Below are 19,157 nucleotides of genomic sequence, written 5' to 3'. Positions count from 1 at the left end.
TGCAGAAGTTTCTGTTTCATTCAACAGCTGACTGAAGTTCACGCATTCAGATGTGATTGGTAATTAAATGTCCCATCGTACCATTTTAACACAAATAAAGGTGTGGATTTCTGACTGAGCGCTTCTTAATCTATTCTGCTGCGAGTGTGTAGATTTGTTGGTGTGAGAGCCTCAGTTTTAAATTATTTTTGAAAGAAAAGAAGCTTTTTGTTTTGTTTTTTTGCTAGAAAACCTTTTGTGCAAGCCACCTACAGATGCACTTAGCAGAACAATAATGTCATTTTGTTTTTTATGAGTGCTCACTTTAATCTTACCATTGACTATGAAATGGGGGGGAAAAAAAAATGTGTTCCTCAAGTAGGGTTGGAGCTTCGGACCCAAAACATGTGAAGCGATTGAACGATTCCCGACATTTACGTGTCTCTAACCAGAGTTATTGTTGCTGAACTCGAGACAAAGTTCATCAAAGGACATGTCGTTTAATGCGTTTACTGCCTAAAAAACAAAATAAATTGCCATCAAAGAATCCTGAGATCAAACATCCAGTTTTAAAGAAATTGGGAAAATCTGGAGGAAAAGAACTGAATCACGATCAAGCTAGTTAGCTGTGTGTTCAACCATCAGAAGTTTAGTCTTTCATCTGTTTGTGAACTGTGTCCAGACCACCGACTGTGCTTTGAGCTGTCGAATCGCACGGCACACGAGATCGGACAGTGACGCAGTGCTGCCCCTCCCAAACCTGTTGCTGCACGCCGTCGTTGACTTGGTGAAAGACGGGAGCTACGCTTCTACCTCTCGTTCAAGAAATATTCATCAATGATGGCGATATTTATCAGATGGCGAATGAACATTTGATGATATGAAGATCTAAATGGATTCCTCTTGGGGTTTGTTGCTATAAGTTTAGAAAATGAGTCGGCCATGGGCGAGTATGAGATGTTCGCACTATAAGAACCGTGAGTTAAAGTGTGGTTTGTAATCACAATCTCATAAAATGTTGCCATCAAATGAAGAGGAGTGACATATACAACATAAACTATGACAATGACTTGGCTTTAGTTAACAGTGTTGGCGCCGACGAAAACTGAAATTGAGAAAACGTCTTCGTTAATTTAAATAAAGAAAAACGGTAATTAATGGGGGAAAACTACAACTAACTGGGACTGTATTGTGTGTTTATAAAACCAACTAGAATATATTGAAATTAGAGATATATCCTTGTGTTTATGAGTCGATCAGCCTTTCGAAATGATGTGAAATGAATTTATTTTGTTTAACAAACCAAACAAACAAGCAGTTTATGTCGTCAAATTATGGCACTCCATACTTCACCTAGTGGCACTTGTGCCGTTCTGCAACAAAAATTAAACAAAGTATAAACGCAACTAAAACTGCTACTATAACCAATAAAAACTAAACTGATTTATAATTTTAAAAAATCTGAAGTGTTATAACCCTGCAAAGTTCCTAGAAAGCTGAAGCCGAGCACTGAGCCAAAGTGTGTAAAATGTGCAGGTTTCCACGCTGCCGGGCGTGTACGGTGTGTGTCCTAGTGGAGGAAATGAGCTGGACGCCTCCGGGCTCACCCCACTCGTTTCGCTGCCACCCGGCCTCTCCCTGATTGCGTCTTTCTTTCCCCCCCCTCCATTCATCCCCAGAACACGTCCACGTTTACGCTGGCGAGAGACGACGCGGGCGAGGTCGTAATGGAGGACGGGCGGAGCCGCTGCCCTTTCAACCCGGAGTACAAATCCACCGCCATCATCGTGGGTACGTAGTAAGACTCTCGCTTCTCATGAACGGCTTCCTCCCGGGAGCGGGCAGGAAGAGGCTTTGATGTGAGCGCCGTCCTTTTGACTCGCCGATGAGCCGCGATGTGGCTGCTAATGTCTGCCTGCGTCAGAGCGTCTTAAGTAGCCGGAAGTAAAGAGTAAGAGGGAGTTTTTTGTTTTTAACATGCGATTAGTGAATAATTAACCCTGATGCTGTGGGAGTGGGTTTTATTCCCTCACTCCCTGCTCTGTTACAGAGCTTACAGTGACCTAAAGCACTTAGTCTGATAAGCTGTGCATGGCAGACGCGTTCATCTCTGAAATGGTTATCTTTGCACCAGAAAACTGCATGTCTGGGACAAAGGAGACAAGCATCAGGTTCTTTAACATCTGAGGAATCTCGCCAAGCTAATCGCCATTGAACTGCAAATAATTATTCATGCTTTTGTTTCCTCACATTCGGATTGCTGCACTATTCTCACGTCAGATCGTTCTGTTTATTGGCGCCGAGACTCTGGAAATCCATTTCTTTGGACGTGCAGTCTTGTTTTTCTAAGTTTTGGCACCAGTTTTTTGTCTTTAAAGGTACTATACAAAATAAAGTTTCACTTTAAAGTTTAGTAACAGTGGATATGAAGCTTGGACACCCCTGTTAAATACTTAAATAATACTTAAATCCCAAAAAATGAGACCAAAATGAATAAATTATCTACATTTAATTTGGAGTTTCAACAATCAACTAAACATTTGGGAATGATTGGAGAAAAAAAACTTCAATAACTTGGTTACATAAGTGTGCACACCTTTTCTAATGCTTTGTTTTCATTTAAAGTGCTCAGTCTTCTTGAATACATGCCGACTCTGTTTGCTGGTAGACGGCTACAATATATGCAGAATATATGTCACAGTATTTGTGGGAAACGTTTCGAGTCGACTTGTCCCGAAAACCTGCATCGTTAACAGAGCTGTTCACACTTTGGAGAGCCTCTTCCAATCAGGACAAAATTGGTCAGTTCTGATCACTTGCTGATTGATCGGTCCATCAGTTTGGTAATGGTTGTTCTCCCCTTCCAGACGGGGAATTGTACACCGGAACCGTCAGCAACTTCCAAGGGAACGAGCCGGTCATTTACAAAAGTCTGGGTCAGGGAACGGCACTGAAGACGGAGAACTCTTTAAAATGGCTTCAAGGTGAGTGTGTGTTTCTCATTCCCCCCTGCATGTCCTCCATTAGGTAGCAGCCGCAGCAGATAAGCTCTGAGAAGCAGCCGTCATTAGTGAGGCAAAGTCACTAATGGGAGCAAAGACGAGCCTCGGTAGATCGGTCCTATCGGCAGCAGCACTTGCACATCAAAACGGCATCAGCCGACCGCTGCTGGAGTTTTTTTTTTTTCTTTTTTCCTGCACGCTGCGCACAATTAGGATGGCTCTTGTCTTTTGATCTCCTGGTAATCTGTGCAGAGTGGTCCTGATGAGGCATCTGAGTGCAATTACACAGAGCATCCTGTTTCCTCTACTTTCTCCGGACTCTGAGATACGACTTTCCAAACTTTTCTTCTTTTTTTCCCCCCCTCCAGCTTAAAGCAAATATTCCACGTTCAGCCCATAAGCGACAAAGGCAGAACCCCTTTGTGCGACTAAATGTTTCTGTGTTTATGTCAGATCCCGTCTTTGTTGGGTCGGCCTTGATCGAGGAGAGCCAGCCGGCGAGGAACCCCGTGGGCGACGATGACAAGATCTACTTCTTCTTCAGCGAGGCGGGGAAAGAGTTCGACTTCTTCGACAACACCATCGTCTCGCGGATCGCTCGCGTGTGCAAGGTAAGGTGTCGCACGACTTTGGGAAAAAAACAAACAAACAAAAGACAGACTCAAACTTCCTGCCTGTAATCCTCAAAACAAGCCGGGTCCACTCCCGTGTCGGAGCTCGTCCGTCCACATTTAACAAGATGTCACGCTAGTGTGAATGTAACAGGGGGAGACAATTGTTGGCGAGTTGAAGCTTTTTCTGTACAAACATGTTTTCAGCAGATTTTTGTTCCTTCTTGTCTGAATCATCATCGCCACCCCTGTCCTCCTCCTCCTCCCTCTTTCCAGTTTCTCTGCAATGTCATCTTCCCCCCTCCTTCCATCTCCCTCGCAATGTCAGCTGCACTCGTCCATCCCACCAGGCTCCTCACCTTTCACCAGCAGCCCTTTGAGCTTTGCAGGAGTTATTAGTATTCAAGGGTGCTTGCAGGAAAATGAAATGGGTTTTTCTTATTTTTCCCCGTCTTTCTGTTGCAGGGAAAACATACAAACTGGCTAACCGTCCCCCCCCCCTTTTCTTTAGCTGTTTCTTCTGCCTCACCACCTTGATCTGTCCACCTTTTCAGACTTTTACCTCTTTTCCTCCGTCTTCAGGGATGCTAAACGGCTTGATAAACATCCGTTCAGCATCCCTTTTTTTGACTGATGCCTCTTTTTCCATTTCTTTTTTGGCGGAGGCGATGATGTGAGGAATCACGGAGACAGCATGTAATCTCAAGAGACAGCCTAATGACTTAGTCCTGCAAGGCTCTGGTAGTCGGGGGCTGCGCCACCTCCAGCAGCAGAGCACCTCCCGGCTTCTATATATGGAAATCATTGGCAGACTGTGGCGACTCGCTGCAGTTCAACTGTGCGACGCAGAGAGAAGAATAGCTTTCTCTGCTCTGTGAAGCACCTTTTTATTTTGCTGGAATGCAGCTGCTGTCTTTTTCCTTTGACGTCTTTTCAGACGCCACTTTACAGTAGGCCTGCTTGGTTTGCTCACACGTCTATGAGTGTTGTTTAAAAAAAGATGAGTCATAAAAATGAATGTGTTTTTGTCAACTTTTTACGCTGCGTCCAAAGGCTCAGCTGGGTAATAAAGTATACATTTTCAGTCTTTGCAAAATATACTAAAGACACTCAAGGAAAATGGCTCATTCTTATTTGTGTGTATTTGGGGTGACATCACAAGAGGCAAAAGGATGGTGGAGAACCGACTCCCAACAGAATTTGATAGATTCTGAAGCACACTAAGGAAATGTATATGATAAGGAGTTAATCTAAAGATAATTGATCTTATAGATCAACTAGCGATTCATTGATAAGCAGCCATTTTCTGAAAAAACTGAGTTTTTTCTTGCATCAAGACGGCCGGCTGTCTTTCCATAACGTAAAAGTCTAAAAAAAAAAAACGTTTCATAACATGCCGATGCATCTCGGCTAAATGAGCGTTATTAAGTTAATAACTTAAAGAGATGGTCGAGTGTTTATATATCAAAACAGAACCGCATAAAATGTGTGTTGCATCCCACACCGGACTCCGTTTGGACCGTTCCTCCTTTCCGTTCTGGTATGGCCCCGCCATCTTTATTTCTGTATCAATTGTTGCGGTTTAAGGATGACTGCAACACCAAAGGAAAGTTTAAGCAGATGCAAGCCTGTCACAATGGTAAATTGTCCCAGAAGTTATTGCGATAAACAATAATAATGTTTTTAGACCATTTTTAATAATATAATGGTAATGGAGTAATAATGGAAGTGTATTCTCAAAGATCAATAAACATTGATTATTATGTCATGCTGTGGTTATGTCCATCTCAGTCATTGGTGCAGCAGACATTTGCATCGCTCTTCTGTGAACAGGCAGAAAGCATAACAATCCTCCATCTCTCTCCGTTTATTAAGCCTAGTTTAGGTTGGAACCTGGTTTTATACGTCGTCTCACTCACGTCAGCATGCGCTTAGAAAGAAGACGGGCTTCTTGTCGGGTTGCATCAACAAAAAGGAAACTTCTACTGCTTTTTTTTTTACGCTATTCTAACTACCGTTTCAGCAGGCAAACTTTGCAGCTCACAGTCGGTTGTTTTCTCCCTCTTTCCCCATCTGTTCCCCTCCTTTCTCCCACTCCCTCCTCCTCGTGTTTATTCAGGTGCGTTCACTCAGGAACTGGGGGGAGGGGCTTGTGCCGGGGAGCATTTCCTTATGATATGGAAGTGTTGAACACGCCTTCGTTTATCAGAACTTTTCAAAGTTGGGTAACGCAGTGCTGCTTTTTTTTTGTTTGCTTGTTTTGTTTGTTTTTGGAGGGGAGCTGCCAGAAGGCCGTGGCTGAAATGAATGACAAAGCAGAGCGTTGTAACAACAGCTGAGGGGAGGAACGCAGTCCGCTCGTTAGACGGACGGCCTCCTGATTGGCTGCCGGGTTCTGCAGCTGCCAGATGGTTGTTGTAGGGGGTTTTTTTTTGTAGGGTTTTTTTCCTTTGCGTTTTATTGTCTCATCTCAGGTGGTTTACTCCTCGTAGCCGTCACGCAGGAGTAGTTTCTCGGATTTCGAGGCGATTGCTCATATGTTCTCCCTGCTGGCCGTGTTTGTGGAGGAGTGTCCTTCAGGCTCATGTTTACAAGCTGAAAATGAGAAGTGCTTATGGGAGTATTGGATGTCAAACTCAGAGGGAATGAGTGTTTCATCTCGGTGTAGGAGTCGTCGTAAGGAGAAACACCCAATCAGTTTCAAAGCTGTAAATATTAACAGCATCTGTCCTCCCCAAGAAAAATAAATAACAATTTCCCAGCATGACACTGTACTCCTTCTTTTTTTAAATGTTTTGTAACTTTGATTTCCACTTATTAAATTCCATGAACCTCTAATCCATGTTTTTAATTGCTGTCCATCCCTTTTATTTCATTAAAGAGCCTACAGTAACCAATGTTTTCAATCCTTTGACCTCAGCAGCGCCCGCTAAAGGAAAGAGGATGACTTACACGGATTTGATCCAAATGTTGTTATAGTCATATGTTCCAATCAGGATTTTCCTATTGATGGTTTTTCAGTGGGAGGGGCTTTCCGATAAAAATACAAATGTCTAAAAATGCAACTACAAATCTCTCAAAGCAGCTGAAGGATTGTGGAAAATACAGAGGCAGGGACTGGAAGCACCTGCATATCTCACCTTGTGTTTCTCTCCAAGGTTTAGCTGCACTGCAGTAAATTAGCTGTGACAATATAAGACTGTAGATGGACTGTAATTACTAAACTTTAAACTCTTAAATCTTAAGAGTTTGCAGCTTAAGCCCAAATTCAGCAGATTCAGAGGCCAAGACCTGCTGCTCCAACCACAGCGGCTACACCGTTTCCTGCTGGTATCTGATGAGAGTTAAACTCTAAGCCTGACACGACCTCTCTCCTCCTGACCTCCATCCCGTCTTATCACCGACGGCTCCGCAGACCCCGTCAGAGGGAGCAGAGATCAGGCGCGCGCCGAATTAATAAACCTCCAGTGATATTCCGCAACTTTTCCTTCCAGGGCGACAGGGGAGGTGAGCGGGTTCTGCAGAAGAAGTGGACCACCTTCCTGAAGGCCCAGCTCCTGTGCTCGCTCCCTGACGACGGCTTCCCCTTCAACATCATCCAGGACATGTTTGTCCTGAAGCCCACCGGAGACAGCTGGGAGAGCACGGTCTTCTACGGCGTCTTCACTTCCCAGTGGTGAGACTCGTGATGCGTTCAGTGGTTCTGTGCGTCTGCTTTCCTCTGTTTGAAGGGGCAGTATTACGTAACGTTGACGGGGTTTTTTTTTTTTAGCTTTACATCATATTGTAATGTTATTTCCTCATCAAAACATGATTCTTTCGTGCAAGTTTAAGAAATTCTTTAATGCAACCAAACCCCTGGGTGGATCTAACTCCGCCTTCGAGGACGAAGCTCCTCTTCTGAGCTTCCGCCTCACAGAGCATGCATCCACCGCGACCCCCTCACTCAGCTCCTTCAGACTAGCCAGCTCCAATTAGCCAACACCTGGTGGAACTGCCCATCTGCTGAGCTCATCATATGAGCTACTTCTCCGTTAAAATCTGTTCTAAACATTGTCAGAGGGTTAATAAAGAAGCCATGTTGTGACGACTTCCTGAAGGAGTTTCAGAAAGAGCAGGAGTTTTTAAAGACACAGAGGCCCAGTTTCAAGGCGTCAAATTAGGAATTAAAATTTCTTTTAAGTCATGCTTCATATATGTAGCATTTGTATAGTAACTGAATTTAAAATGATTAACTTGATTGTGCCATAGAATGGCTCTATGTGCCTGTAAAACGCATCATACTGCCTCTTTAAATCTCAGGTATAAGGGGGCGTCGGGCAGCTCTGCGGTGTGTGCCTTCAGCATGACTCAGGTGGAAGCTGCCTTCAACGGCCGCTACAGAGAGGTCAACAGGGAGACCCAGCAGTGGTACACCTACAACCACCCAGTACCTGAGCCGCGGCCCGGAGCGGTGAGTCACTTTAGTTTTAGAAGCCTTGTAAAATCGCAGCAGTAATGACGCACGAAAAGGCAAAAATACTGTGGTACTAAGTGACTCAAACGTTCAAAATGTTGACTATCTAGACCACTTTCTTTAGGCAATCAGTAGACACAGGCTCAAAAGAAGCGACAAACGGTTGAATTGGCTGCTTTTTAAAATGTAATTAATGGCACCAAAATGGTTGAATGCAACCAAAAGCCACAGGCTAATATATATTTAGCGTCTCTCTGTTATAAAGAGTAATTTGTGGTCGGGCCTTTAGCTTTTTCACATTCTGTCCCATTGCAACCACAAATTCAATCCATTTTATTGGGACTTCATGCCATTATGTATAATTAGGAAGTGAGAGGAGGACGATACGTCGTCTTAAAAATCTTTCTAAATAAAATCTATAAATATGGTGTGTGTTTGTATTAAGATCTCAGCCGGCCTCCCACCACCACTTCTGGAGCCACTGCAAGTATAGCTGCCATGTCTTTGCTCATCTAGAAATTTGTTTTTTGTCTTGATTTTTTTTTTTTCCTTTGCAAACCAGACGACACTGAATCTGATTGGACAGTTAGCAATCTGTGAAGTTTTATTTTCTGGCTGTATGTTTGGAGTCCTTGTTCTTCTGGAAGATGAATCCAAGCCCAAGCCCACCAATCCATCAGTTTCATCAGATGAAATGAAGTCTGAGATACTTGAAGTTTTGATTTTGTTCATAACCTAAACTCTGAGGCCTTTGAAGTCTGTTTATGAATTAGAAGCTGTTAGCACAGCTAGCTGAAGTTAGCTGTGCTAACCCTGAAGCACTAATCAATCATTAGTTCTGCTAACGTTAAAGCACTACACCAACACTGTGTAGCGGAATCTAATGCTAAAACACCAAAATTCAAATTATATCTGCCCTTGAAAGACTACAACCCTCGAGCTTATATTTAATTTTGACTCTGTAATTTTGTATTCTACTTTGCCCTTAGATATTGTACCTTGTTCTCTACTCTGTTTCATTTTGGTCATGTATGTTTCCTATTGTTTGAAATAAAAATGGAGAGAGCTTGAGAGGAAATGGAGCTATGACGTAAACAGTCTTCACCCACTTCAAAATAAGAGCACAAATAAAAACGTCCAACTACTTTTGAATTAAGTCAGTGACCAAAACTTCAACACAGACGTCAACCTTTATTCAACTGCAAGGTTAGAAAGCAGCCAAATAAATTTGTGCTTCAGAATTTATCTGCAAAACTTAATTTAGGGAAAGCTAAGTGTACAAAACTTTTTCAGATTTAGCAAAAGTGCTAAATCGAAAAATTAGCCGTGCTGTTAATGGATTAGCGGGGCTATTTAGGGGTGTCAAAATTCCTTCTACTTGATAACTATGCACAACTTTGTGTTGAATTGTCCTATAAGTTGAAGTTTCTAGTTGCAACATGACAAAATTCGAAGGAGTATGAATGCTTTTGCAAATCACTCATAACTTGTAACTGCTCACATTTGCCTCTATAAAGTGCGTGACGAACCACGGCAGGCAAATGGGCATCCAGTCGTCCTTGCACATGCCCGACAAAGTCCTCAACTTCGTGAAGGACCACTTCCTGATGGACAGCGTGATCCGCAGCGCCCCCCTGCTGCTGAAACGCAGCGTGCGCTACACCCAGATTGCTGTGCACAAGATCCAGGGGATGGAGAGGGCTTACGACGTCCTCTTCATCGGAACAGGTGCCGCTTGGAGAGGAGAAAATAAACGGCCTTGTTTGAAACCCTCTCCGCTTAACACCTCTGTTCTCCTTCCTCCTCCTTCTCCTCTCTTCCAGATGATGGAAAGCTTCACAAGGCCATCAACGTTAACGATAAGATGCACATCATAGAGGAGATGGTTCTGTTCGCAGAGCCGCAGCCCGTGCAGCACATTGAGCTGGACCCTCAGAGGGTACGTCACGTCGCTAATATGAACGAATGGAGAAACTGGGTAAAATTAAACCGTAATAGGCTTGTATTAATCTCTCCATCAGTTTATATAAAAGTGTTTAGTAATGTTTTTGGTTACACTGATAAGAAGGTGAAATGACTCCAGATATGTTCCCATCACATCAGCCTTTCCCATTGAATTTGCTGTAAGCTAAAGCGGCGCCTGGAGGAGAGTTTGTTGCACTCGGAACTAAATTTCATTACCTCTACTCTCCTTATTGCGTAAAGACGTCTCTGCGGGTCACAGCTGCCAAACTGCAATCTTATCTGCAATTCTATAATTCTAATAAAACCAAGAGTATTTATTATGAGTAAATGCTCAGCAGAGATGGAAAAGCCGGACCGTGAGGAGCGTGGACTGAGTTGGACTGAGGGGAACTCGTTTGTTTTCCATTGCTGATATGAAAACTGTCACTGTTGCGAACAAAGAGCTTTCCAGCCCTGACATCGCGAACATGCATGTCTGGAAACACGATCGCGGCGTTGTGAAAACTGAAACCAGCTGGCCAGACTTGATTCGTTAGGCAGATTAGACTCTTCTGTTTATCTGGAGTAATTGTTTCAGTACGACGTTCCTGTTTGGAAATCAGAAACCCATAACCAAAAGCAGATTGCCTCCTCTGCCCTGCGTTTAACTTTCTTGTGTCACGCACACTCTGAAAGCTCATTTTCTTCTCTGCCCTCCTCTGCAGGGTCTGCTGTTTGTGTCGTCGCACTCGGGCCTGGTGGAGGTTCCCGTGGCGAACTGCTCCAACTACCTGAGCTGCGGCGAGTGCGTGTTGTCCAGAGATCCGTACTGTGCCTGGACGGGGCGGCTGTGCCGGGATGTCAGGATGGCGCCGCCCGACAGGTGAGAAGTCCCACACAGACGGTCACTTTAAAAGAGAAAAGAGATGGAAGTATGTCGTCTCAACTTTCTTTGTTTCACCAAAAATTGTAACCAAAAAAAAAGCAATGAACAGGCATTCCAGGAAGTTGCGATCGCGGCTGTTGTAAGTTCAGTCATAATTTGCAAATTGTGACAAATCACCTTAACGTTCTTTCCACATCACTGCAACTCTGCTGAATTTTGACCAATCATCTTAGCCCCCTTCTAATTTAACTTCATGTTTCATGATATCTGTTGAAAGATGAATCTGTAAGGTAAAAACGTGTGCAATGGTAATTATTTTTCTCTTTTTGTGGTGTTTTGCTGCTGCTGTTTTATTTATTTAAACATAGTATTTTTGCAGTGATTGCAAAATGCTCGCACACAGTGTGACATCACCTCTGCTTTTAACATGGTTAGTAATGACTCACAAAAGAATAATTTGGGGGTGGGGCGGAATATCATCTTAAATTATAGTTCTTGAAAAGAAAGCAAAATTAAATTTTAAAATCAGAGATCAGTTCCAAAATCCTGAGCATTGCGTCTCTAAATGTCATTTGAAATAACTAAATAGTTTCAGTTTAGATCAGAATCACATGATCTTGTCATTGCTGTGAACCTTTCACCCAGACATTTTTATGACGTAAGCATCAAATGTTCAGTCGTACGCTTGGAAAGAAAAGCTGCTTTTAGAAGAACATTGTGCTCTGAGTCGTGATGACAAAGCTATAAAAGTGGCTCTCAAATTGAAAGAGTTGGTGATGAAAGGTTACCTCTTACTCCAGGCTGCCTGCCCTCACCTTGTTGTTGTTTTTTTGTTTGGTATGTTTTCTCCCAGCCACTGGCAGCAGGACGTGGAGGAGGCGGACACATCAGCGATTTGTAACTCAACCGTTCCCTTCATCAGATCTGCCAGACCAGCGGCCTCCCGTGAGTGTGTTCTGCCCCGACGAAGTGGTCTCTAATTTAAGTCCCGCCAGTCACTTCGCAAACTCGACAAACAACCAGCACTTGGACCTGAAATAACGTGTCGGCCCTGAGCACAAAGACGGCTAGCAAGCCTTGCGCGAGTCAACAAATGTTGCACTTGTGAACAAATATACCAGCTGAATAATTTAGCATTTAGAAAATGTTGCCGAGTTCAAGTTTCAGACTCCAGCTGCCAGAAAAAACAAGATGAGTAATTAATGACTTCCATTTTTAAGCCACGAGAGACCTTTTCTTTTTTTCCCAACTTGTCAAAATGTAAAGTTAATCGCTGGTTTTCTCAAGTGTTGACTGTATGTTGATTTTGTAACTCATTATTCTTGTGTTTTTATGATGTAAAGCACTTTGAACTACCTCGCTGCTTAAATGCGCAATATAAGTAAACTTGATTGATTGATTAGGCCAAGATTAATAAATATATTTTTAAGCAAATTTTGGAAACTTCTGCAGCAGGAACAAATCTGGTATTAAACATGACATGGAATTATATCAGAGTTTTAGTTTTTCGATTGATTTACTGAAATAAGTTGGTCGTCTCAGAAGTATTTTGTGATTTCTTCAAAAGAACCTGAAGTCTTTTGAACATTACTATTATAAATCAACCTCCTCCTTCCTTTTTACCCAGGTGGATCCCGCTGTAAGACCATTACGGTCCCGGCCAACACGTTTCGCGTCCTGCCCTGCAAGCTGCGGTCCAACTTGGCTCAGAGGAAGTGGCGTTACAGCAAAGACGCCAGCCAGTTCCTGTACGAAACCCCGGAGGGGAACCTGGTGGTGGTGGCCCAGTCCGACCGCACCGAGACCTACGAGTGCTGGTCGGAGGAGGAGGGCTTCCACCAGCTGCTGGCCAACTACTGCGTCAGGGCGGAGCCCCGCCAGGAAAGCACCACCCTGATTGGTCACTCGCGCACGCCTCACGTGGCGCCGGACGAGACCATCATCCTGCCCGGCGAGTCCCGCGCCGGGCAGGCCCACACCAAGACGTACTGGAACGAGCTGATCGTGGTGTGCGCCCTGCTGGCCTTCTCCCTCGTCGTCTTCTCGCTGTTCGTCATCTACAGGAACCGAGATCACATGAAGTCCGTTCTGAAGCAAGGCGAGTGCCCCAACATGCAGCAGAAGAAGGCCCGCATAGTGGGGAAGCCCACGGAGAGCTTGCCCCTGAACGGGAACACCATTCCCGTCTCCACTTCGGACCACAAGGGCTACCAGACGCTAAACGACAACTACATCTGCAGCACGCCCACGCACGAGTCCTCGCCGGAAAACAGCAAGAGCTTCTCAGAGGCGTCCGACCGGCGGCCGCTCAGCGCCAAGGAGAGCCACGTGGAGTACTCCCCGACCTGCCCGCGACCCCGAGTCAGGCTGGGCTCAGAAATCAAGGACTCCATCGTATGAGGAGCGCCACTTCTCTGTGTGTTTTCTTTTGTTTGTTTGTTTCCCCAAAAACGACGACATCCTGCATCTCCCATGAGTGATACGGGCTACCGAGGGAAGGAGTGACAACCCTGACTTCCTCCCTGCATCACAGCACATCCTTTTACTTTCAGCCATCTTGCTTCTGTGATCAGTCGCGGAGGTCATTTCGTTTTCCACTCCGGTCTGGTTTGCTGCGGAGGGCACACTCCAGGTTTCCACAAGGATAACAAACCACGGCAGCTGCTAGGATCAGACACCATCGTATCTTTTGAGCCTTTTCTGATGGACGCTCACAAATTACGAGCGTGCAGGCTAAGGAGTGAGGTGACACGGGGAAAGCAGTTTTAAAAACAACGGCATCTTTTCTGGTACGTTAATCGTCATAGACAGTTGCCCAGCCTTGCACAACTCTTGTTATGCACACAGAACCAAGATACAGCTACACGGTGACCAAGAGTTCAGGGTAAGGTGGAGGTTATATACAAATACTTCATTGTCATTAAGTTCACCGCACATTTTGTTCCCTTTCTGCCGAATAAAAATGTTAATGACTGTTTGAGGAGAATCCACTACATGACGAACAACTGCAACGTAAAGAAGAGGGGTCAAACAGAAACGTCGGCTTCGATGCCTAAACGCTGTCGTTTACCTCCTGAATGTACGCTGTGGTGAAAACGCGGTCCGTCTCATCTGGAGCGGCTCTTTCTTTAGAGTCTAAATAAGAAACGTTTCACATGTGGGTGAACGAATGGACCTAGATGCTCAGTGTTTCAGACTTTACATTGAGAGGCTGGCGGCATAGCGAAATGGGGAACATCTCCACCTCTCCATATATTCAGGGCAGGACTGAAACCATCATGTGTACTGTGCCAAAAAACAAACAAAAAAAAGAAACGCCAACCCAGAAATAACTTGATTGTCTTATCTAAATGCAATAGTGCCAACCTGTCATGACCATCTCATGGTTCCTGTTAGCATTGATCAACGTCAAAGAGCACATGGTGACGAACCCAGGGCCGGGGTTCCACTGGAAATTTCGTGGCACTAATAATAAATAAATGTGAAGATCCACTTTTTTGGGAGAATTTTTCTCTAAGACTGTTAGCTCATAGCAAACTGTGAAGAATGTGTTGAGCAGAATAACCGATCTTCATGTGAGGGGGGCCAAAGGATTTGACGCGCCGTGCGGTCGTCAGTCTTTTCCATTTTCCTTCTGCCTTCGTTCTGACAATGCAGGTGGTAGCTACAGCTAAGCTTAGCTAGCGATACAGACTTTTGGGTTGGTTTTAGCTTTATGCTAACGGCTTCAAAAATGACGTTCCTGAAGAAAGAGATTGAATCTGGCGCCCTACTGGTCTGAATGTAACTACATGATGTACGGTGATTTTAGGCCCCTTGAACTCTGTCATGCGTTTTCATGTTACAACTAGAAATAAGATATTTTTGGGGGGTTTTTTTTACCAGACTTATCAACACAATGTAGCATAAAATAGCTTAGGCTCTGTAAGTGGACAGAGTACCTGAATAGAAAATGTAAAGTCTTGCCACAGATTTGTGAAAAACATTCGGAAACCTAGGTATCATTTTCCTTTCGTTTCACAGCTACATACTTACCTGGGGTTCCACAAACTAATCCCAATAAATTCCAGTCAGGTTTGCAGTTGTAGCATGGCGTGACAAAGTCCAAGAGGCCCAACTACTTCTAAGGCACAGTAATGATGTAGATGCAAGGTTTATTCACCCCTAATTTTCCAGGTTACATGTCCTATCCACATGGCATTCACCACACTCAGTCAAAAGCCAAGGTAATGCTAATGTGAAAGCACAGGTAATCAGGGTTAAAGATTTGCACATTTCACTTCACTTAAATCACATGGATGTAAATCCAACTACTGCAATTAGAACTGCAGCATAACTTTTGTTTTTTGGGGGGGGCATATCAGTTGAAACAGTGACCAGTGCAACCATCTATAAGCACTGTGTCTCACACGGACCTTTTGAGACTTACAAAAAAAACATAACATGAAATATTTCCAAAGAAATTGAAAGCTGATAACGTTGCCAGTCTGAGTGTGAATCATTTACGATGTGGCAAAGTGTCTTAGAATACACAGTGACTTTAATATGTTGAACAAATAAGAATACAGTATATATTCCAGTATTAAATGGCTATTTTCAACACTAAGCAGATCTGAAGCTGCTCCAGGTGGACAAAGTAACGGCACAGCATACTGCACAGCAATGGCCAGCGTTCCCTCTTTTCCAGGTTGTTTCTTGTGTAAATACAGTGCCTGTGCTAAATATTGTGTGTCGTTACGGGACGTTGTGCAAGATGTGTCGTAGAGGTAGTCTTAAACTAGAGAGTGAACACTGCTGAGTATTTTATTATTCTGTTTTGTTTTGTTTTGTTTTGTTTTGACATAGTGCTTTACTGCCAAGTTGAGCAAACGCACGTTTCACCACACTATCCGTTCAGCACCTTACCTGATTCTAATCAAGCACCTCAAAACAGGATACTTAGTTTTAAGAAAGAAGTTGTAATTTTTTTTATATAATTGGCTTTTAATTAGCCTCCAGAATTGTTAAACAACAATCCTTTATTGTTTCAAACATGAATTTTTTAATAACTAAAAAGAAAACGGTTAAAATTTACAAATTGGTAACTGCAGCTAGCTTCTACTTGTGCTAGCTAGTGAAGCTAAAACAAAAAACTAAAAAGTTGAATAATATTTCACATTGTATTGAGTTGCTAAAAATGTAATTTTAATGCTTGAGTTCTGGTTACAGTTTTAAATTTCATTACTTTTCTGTTTAGTTGTAATTGCTAAAGTAAGTTAAACACCCACAAATTAACATAGTTGCTACTTAGCTTAGATTCCTAGCCGTCTGTCAACAAATTAAAATTTAGGCCAGAAAGAAGTCTTCATTTTTGTGTTTTTATATTTAACACTTCACTACACGACTGAAAAGGCAGATTATGGCCATTACATTCATTTTTAGTTTTTTTTCCCCTTCATATTATTTAGTTGAACTACAAAAGTATCTCTAATTAGCTCATGGATGCTGCTTAGCGTGGCTTGCTAGGCTTCTGTAAACGAATTTAAATTGAGGGCAAAGAAATTATTTTTTTATATTTAATATTTTACTTGGTGACGAAAAAGTAAATATTTTAATATTTGTGTTCTAGTGGTATATATTCTATTTAATTTATTTCAATAATCACTACAAAAATATTTAGCTAATTTAGCTCGTAGCTGTTTTGCATGGTGAAACAGCTATTCCCAGTTTGAATCGAAGCGTTTATTTTTTTCTGTTTATGCATGCATTTTTTTTCTTAACCTTCTTGAGACGGTGGCTGGGCCTGTAGCTATCTAGGGTATCCATGACAACTGCTGGCCTACAAGCATCATTTTATTGTAATTATTATTTCTTAAGCTTAAATTAAGCCTAATAGTAACTTCTCTGGTTTTGCACTTGCTAAGCAAACACTGTATATTTAAAACTGTAGTGTAGAGACAGAAGCTAGATATTTGCAGCTGTTATCAACAAATGAGTTACTCTCTCAAACATTGTGTACTGCTAGCTGAAACTCAACCAATTTCTTAAAAACAAGAAGATTTTATCAGAGGTACACAGTAAAAGGAATTCTACAAGTCTTTGGGGGGGGGGGAAATGTTTGCAAACAAATTGTCTCTGTAACCTGTGTTGAAGTGCTTGATGGTTAACGCTGCCACACAAAGAAATGCCTTTAGCGTTTAGATGCGAAGATTTTCTGCCTTCAGCTGTGTGCTACACTGTACACTATCCAGCAGTGACCTCGTCAACAGAAATGTGGTCGATGGCGTGATTGTAGCCCCGGCGGGCACACTTAACTACACAACACGGGTCGGTAGCGGATTTACATAATCACCCATGCCGCTTTTATGTTTGCCTACAAACAGAACCGAGAGCTGCTCCATGCTGCAGCCTTGGGTTATGTCAAAAAAAAAAAAAAAAAAAGTTAAAAATACAAATAGAAACACGGAGACGGTCAACAGCATCTTAAGCAGTCGGTGTTTTTACTATACACTTGTTAAGCTGCATTACTAAAAAGCTACAAACTGTTTAATGTCACTGGGATAAACCTGTGACATTAACGTGCGAAACACACTTCCTCAGTAATGAAACTGTACTGGATTTGAATGTAGCCGGTTATCTACAGCAGTCTTATTTTCCTAAAAATCCAGGTAATATATGACTCCACTTTTTTTTCTTTTTTTTTTTCTTCAGGATTTACTTAAAAAAAAAAAAAAAAAAAAAAGTCTGAACTACAAAAAGAAACCACTTTAGGAGCACTGGATCCTTTGTGCTGCATGATGTAGTACAGCAGAAAACGTTGCAAAGCACAACTCCAAAACCCTCAACCATGAGACGAAGCATTGGCTCAGCATACTGAACACCGGAAGCTTAGTTGACTGAATAATTAGTAGACAAATGTGGTCTTGCCTGCATGATTTTTTTTTTTTTTTTTTTTTTTAAACTGTGTACAAATTTGTGAACTGTATTTTTTTGTATTATCGAGATTGTGATTGTTGTTTTTATTGTACATAAAAGGCACTTTATTTTAATTTTTTAAGATAAATGAATAAATTACGTGTTTTTGACACAAAGGTTGAACCGTCTTTTATTCTGGGAAATTACTGAATGTGTTCGAACGAGTCTCTAAGGTCACCAGATCTGAATAAGTAAGCCTAGAAAAATTAAAGTGGACTTTTTATTGAGAGTCGAACCTGAATCAAGATCTAGGCACTGAAATGCAATATTACTGTTTATGTCTCACTGCTATATTGTACTTTTGGTGGGCAGCAAACAGTGTGGTTCCAGTTTACACTCTGAAAAATCTTATTCTTTTCTACTGGGGGAAAAAAAAAAATCTAAACTCTGAATTCCAAGTGAGAAAGCGAGAGATTTCTCAGCCTGACCTCCAAAACGTTTTTGTCTCTCAATTGTCAAATCTCTCTCTAGCCGGTTTGGTTCTAGCCAAGTTGGGTGTGTCTCCATTGGCAGTGTGTTCCTCAGTATGTGGGCTGTATGGTCTATAGAGCTATGGTTGGCACTCCAATGATGTAATTTTGCTTGTGTGACCTCGGGCAGCTACTTTCTCCAAAGTCTCGAGGCATATTTATTTGTTGCAGGTTGCCCTGCCCTGCGCTCTTCCACAACAATTGATTTTAAAAAGAAAAACAAGAGGTTTGGCCATGGAATTATCCATTTACAGCTCGCCATCTACCATGCTTGCAAGTGCCGCCTTCGCTCGTCTGGTGACGCAAATCCAAGGGCCAGTCAACCAATGAAGTCTGCTGCCTATCAAATGGGGGGAACCGTGCAGGATCTGCGAATGGAGACGAATTTGGCCGGAACCGACTGGGGAAGAACCGATCATTCCAAGGCCTTGAAGTAGGGCTCGCTAAACTCTTAATCACTGCATCACCAAGCAAGTGAGTGTGATCTGCGGTCCACAGGATTTGCTTCCGTTACAGTTTGATCCTAGATATCACACACCATCGTTGATAGCCAATACTTTAATGTGTTAGGAGTGTCTTTTATGGCATAAAGAGGATCCATTTAGGGTTAGACAAAAGTGATGATCAAAGCATACATAAAGACTCAGCACCGACGTGTATCTCTAGAGATCCTCAAGATTCTTGAAATTTTAGAGGCAATCTTTGAACTCATTTCACTCTTCCTAAGCCTTTGTCTGCATTTCTCCTTGACGTCCCATTTTACATCAAACACCACTGGATTATCTGCCATCACGACGGACAAGAAGAGTAATCTGCGATTCAATGTTATTACATCACTAGCCACTGAGAATAAGC

General features: G+C 42.7%; 1 protein-coding gene across 2 annotated transcripts in view; it reads left to right on the top strand.

Annotated features, from left to right (window-relative positions):
• The window catches only part of LOC114142815 (semaphorin-4B), a 63,802-nt gene extending 46,081 nt beyond the window's left edge, over nt 1-17,721 (top strand). For both annotated transcript variants that reach the window (XM_028014296.1, XM_028014295.1), the window contains exons 6-15: nt 1,659-1,770; nt 2,847-2,963; nt 3,435-3,592; nt 7,087-7,268; nt 7,895-8,045; nt 9,566-9,776; nt 9,872-9,987; nt 10,718-10,875; nt 11,732-11,823; nt 12,506-17,721. In XM_028014296.1, the coding sequence (XP_027870097.1) occupies nt 1,659-1,770; nt 2,847-2,963; nt 3,435-3,592; nt 7,087-7,268; nt 7,895-8,045; nt 9,566-9,776; nt 9,872-9,987; nt 10,718-10,875; nt 11,732-11,823; nt 12,506-13,278 (2,070 nt within the window). In that variant the 3' untranslated portion in view covers nt 13,279-17,721. The remainder of the gene's footprint in view (nt 1-1,658; nt 1,771-2,846; nt 2,964-3,434; nt 3,593-7,086; nt 7,269-7,894; nt 8,046-9,565; nt 9,777-9,871; nt 9,988-10,717; nt 10,876-11,731; nt 11,824-12,505) is intronic.
• Nucleotides 17,722-19,157: the final 1,436 nt, after the last annotated feature.

The sequence above is a fragment of the Xiphophorus couchianus genome, chromosome 4 (assembly GCF_001444195.1).
Source record: "Xiphophorus couchianus chromosome 4, X_couchianus-1.0, whole genome shotgun sequence".
Taxonomy (NCBI): Eukaryota; Metazoa; Chordata; class Actinopteri; order Cyprinodontiformes; family Poeciliidae; genus Xiphophorus; species Xiphophorus couchianus.
Note: the sequence above shows the minus strand (reverse complement) of the source record. Positions and strands in the feature narration are given on the sequence as shown.